Genomic DNA, 3,567 nt, shown 5'->3' on the forward strand with positions numbered 1-3,567 from the left:
TGAGGGTGTTCACTAGTGACATTACAAATTGGAGGGTATGAGACTCTCTCTCCCTCTCCTTTTTTATTGTGCTTTAGTTGCTGTGAAAAGCGAGCAAAACCTTCAAGGTCCATCCTCTTGCTTGAGAGTATCTACAATAATATAATATGTACAAAATGTATATGTAAATATACATGTACTGTATTATCATTAATAAAGTTTTTTATTCATAAAAATGTACATGTACATTGTACATGTACATATGTACATGTACAGTATGTACAGTGTAAATGAACAAAAAGCCCAAAATTACTTATTTAAAAAAACAGTTTCTTATTACAAAAACACAATGTTCATGAACCAATGCCATTGTGTCATGAACTGATTTCAATCATAAAATCTTATTAAATTCTAATTGGGTGAAAAACTACTTTTTAATACGTGTACATGTACATGTATCATGAACCTGTACAACATAGGCACACGTAAAATGGCTACAAAAGACTTCCTTTCAATACAAATAAAAGTACATATACATACATGCACTATGCTAAAGTTTGGGCTGATTCAGTATGCAGTAAATCATTTTATTAATAATAATCACAAGTACATGTACATGTACAAGTATGATCTGTACCTCAATGTGTTGTGTAGTTATTTCAGTTATTCTCAAGGACTGAGAGTGTATAGAGCGAAGGCAGTGAGTCTGTACCCAGTCCATTATAGCATGGAGTCTTGGTCTTAGACTAGTAGCAAGACTCTCGGTTCTAACACAGACCAACGAGTGAGAGGAGAGAGTCACAAAATGAAGAGGAAGTGAGCCAAGTTTATCAAGCCATTGAAAACCACTCGTGAGGGCAACCTACGTGTATAAATGAAAAAGAAAAAATGGTTGATTTATATACGTGTATGTACAGTACATGTACATATGTGTAAATACACAGATTGATGTAGATTGTAAATGTACATGCATCAAAAATACTATAATGACGAATTCTTTCCTTTTCACTATAAGCAAAATCTACTGAAAGTTAAAATTGCATTATACAGTACTGTATCAATAAAAGTCACTCTAAAGTACTGAGTACCTTAATATCTTCAGGTTTAATGGTCTTGAATCCTTCCCCTCCCTCCCTCCTCCCCTCCCAGGTTGATACATACTCGTTCAACTGGATCAACCAGTTTGACTGGTTGCAGAATTCTTTCAGTTCGCTCTCAATGGACTCAAACAGTTCAGTCAGACACTCAGTGGCACTTGATAAAACTTCACTAAAAATAAAATAAATAAAAACATGTAAATGTATGTAGTACGTACTGCATGTACATGTACATTGTCCATGTAATATTGTAAGCCAAAAAATACTACACGTTTTTTATAATCATAAAATTTTTTATGATGTACATGTACATGTACATCACAAATTAATTTTTTTTAATCCAATTTTTAAATTGGAATCAGCTCAAACTTAATCGGTATAATACATGTACATGTACCATACATGTACATAATAACTTAATAAAAATTAACACACACTACATGATACATGTACATGTACATGTACACGTATCAGAAAATGTAATAGCTAAGAATCAAGAACTCACTCCCAGCCATTTCGATGTACATGTACTTTTCAGACAAACAATTAACATACATAAGTACTATTACTATTACATTGATACTACATAAAATAGTGTGACTATTACTATTATACATGTACATGTATCTGTACATGTATACAATGTCTTACTTGGTCTCCAGATCATTGATGAGTGATTCATTGAGTAAGCAGTTACTGAGTAAACTCTCTTCATTCTCTCCCTCTCCCTCCTCATTCCCTCTCATCTTAAACTGAGACAGTGAGGCATGAGTACTAGAAAACAATGACAGAGATGGTGTTCCCTATACAAAAATAAAAATGTACATGTTGAAGTGACACTTGTGACTTAAAAATATAAAATTAGTTACATGTACATGTACATGTATAACTGGTGACAAAATTTGAAACATAAAACATAACAAGATAAAATTTTGCCATTGCGTTTACATGTTATAAAAACATCCTGTATCAAACTTCTATATTATGTACGTGTACATGCATGTATCACATGTGTATCATTTATCTTACTTGTTCTTCGTGTAGAGCAGTGTTAATGGCAGCCTCATATGCAGTGAATAGTGCAATGATACTGTTAGTCAATGGATTGAGTAGCATGGTCTTTAACTGGGAATAATCTGTATCATATGATAGCATACCTACAGGAATTAATGAAAAATAGTATTATAATAGTAATAAATAAATAAATCAATCAAAAATAACAATTAATATACATGTACAGGTACAGGTACACATAAAGGGCTCTGCTTAGAAAACAATAAGAGATGACTATGTGTAATTGGATGGTTGGTCTACCATCATAGGTAGAACCATTTATATGTACATGTACGTGTAACATGTACATGTACGAAGCTATGTATACCCAATAGAGTTGCTCCTATCTGTAATATGGGCCAGGTTTTTGTGCAGAGCTTGTAAACTATTTGTCGTGTACATGCAAGTAGTGTGGATTACAAAGCGTGCATTAATTGTACTACATGTACATGTACATTTTACATGCATGTATAATGCATATTGCATGTATTTGTACATTAATACCTTCTTCATTAATTTGTAATTGAATTTGCCACAAACACTGAGGCACTCCTTGTTCCCTCCCCTCATCCTCTTCCTTCTCAATGGTTCCTCCACTGGTCTCTCTGGTCCCCTCTCTCTCACTCATTACAACACTCAGCCATTGATTAACATGATCCTCAACAAGACTAATGACTGAACTAGACACAATCTCTTTCACTAGTTTTATCAGCTCCTTTAACTGATTGCAGCGATGATACCCGTTTTCTATATCATCCTCAAGTTGCTTGTGCTGTCTCCTCTGTATTGATATGGGAAGCTCAGAGACAAACGGTTTGTGTCTCTTTTCCGCTACCAGTCCCTCCACGTACTTGTGTGAGTTAGAAACAGTCTCTCCGATAACTTTAAGAGAATACCGGAAATATTTATCAAAGTACTTGAGTAGCTGCTTGTTGTTTGTCCTCACGTATACGGAGAATTCCTCTCGAGTGCAGCAACCACAAGATGAGATATTGTTTCCTCTTAGGGAGAGCATGTCTCTAGAAAGACTGTTGATCTGCTGTAGGAGTTTGAGGAATGGAACGTGGAAACGAGCTCCGGAAAAATAAGTCGACGACCGAATGCGATTGTACTTTGCACGGCTGGCATTTTGATGCCAGAGTCTTAGGGTTTTTCGTGGTAGGTACTCTTTAAAGAACTTAATTCGTCGAATGGCACGAAATATATACTTGTCTCTGTGCCACTCGGCAAAGCTACGATGCTCGCATTCCCTGTCAGGATAAACCAGGAGGATACCAAAGACAGTCGCTACGAAATGTAGTGAATGGAGTCTTGGTTTATCAATGACCTGTAGCTGGTATGGGTCCCAAGGGACGGTGTCCTTGAATTCCATGTATACCTCTTGTTGAGTGGTTGGTAGAGAGCCTGTTGCAAAGGCTTGTATCACATCTTCTGCATT

At 35.6% G+C, this 3,567-nt stretch overlaps 1 protein-coding gene across 1 annotated transcript in view; it reads right to left on the bottom strand.

Moving 5' to 3' along the window:
- Positions 1-3,512, bottom strand: part of LOC109587288 (dynein heavy chain domain-containing protein 1-like) — a 4,509-nt gene extending 997 nt beyond the window's left edge. Inside the window, exons 1-6 of the mRNA XM_020003537.1 lie at positions 2,634-3,512; positions 2,106-2,233; positions 1,728-1,879; positions 1,068-1,248; positions 617-841; positions 14-131 (exon numbers count right to left, since the gene is read on the bottom strand). Of these exons, the coding sequence (XP_019859096.1) occupies positions 14-131; positions 617-841; positions 1,068-1,248; positions 1,728-1,879; positions 2,106-2,233; positions 2,634-3,501 (1,672 nt within the window). The 5' untranslated portion in view covers positions 3,502-3,512. The remainder of the gene's footprint in view (positions 1-13; positions 132-616; positions 842-1,067; positions 1,249-1,727; positions 1,880-2,105; positions 2,234-2,633) is intronic.
- Between the last annotated feature and the right edge of the window lie 55 nt (positions 3,513-3,567).

This window comes from Amphimedon queenslandica, unplaced genomic scaffold (genome assembly GCF_000090795.2).
Source record: "Amphimedon queenslandica unplaced genomic scaffold, v1.1 AMPQUscaffold_12622, whole genome shotgun sequence".
In the NCBI taxonomy this organism is placed as follows: domain Eukaryota; kingdom Metazoa; phylum Porifera; class Demospongiae; order Haplosclerida; family Niphatidae; genus Amphimedon; species Amphimedon queenslandica.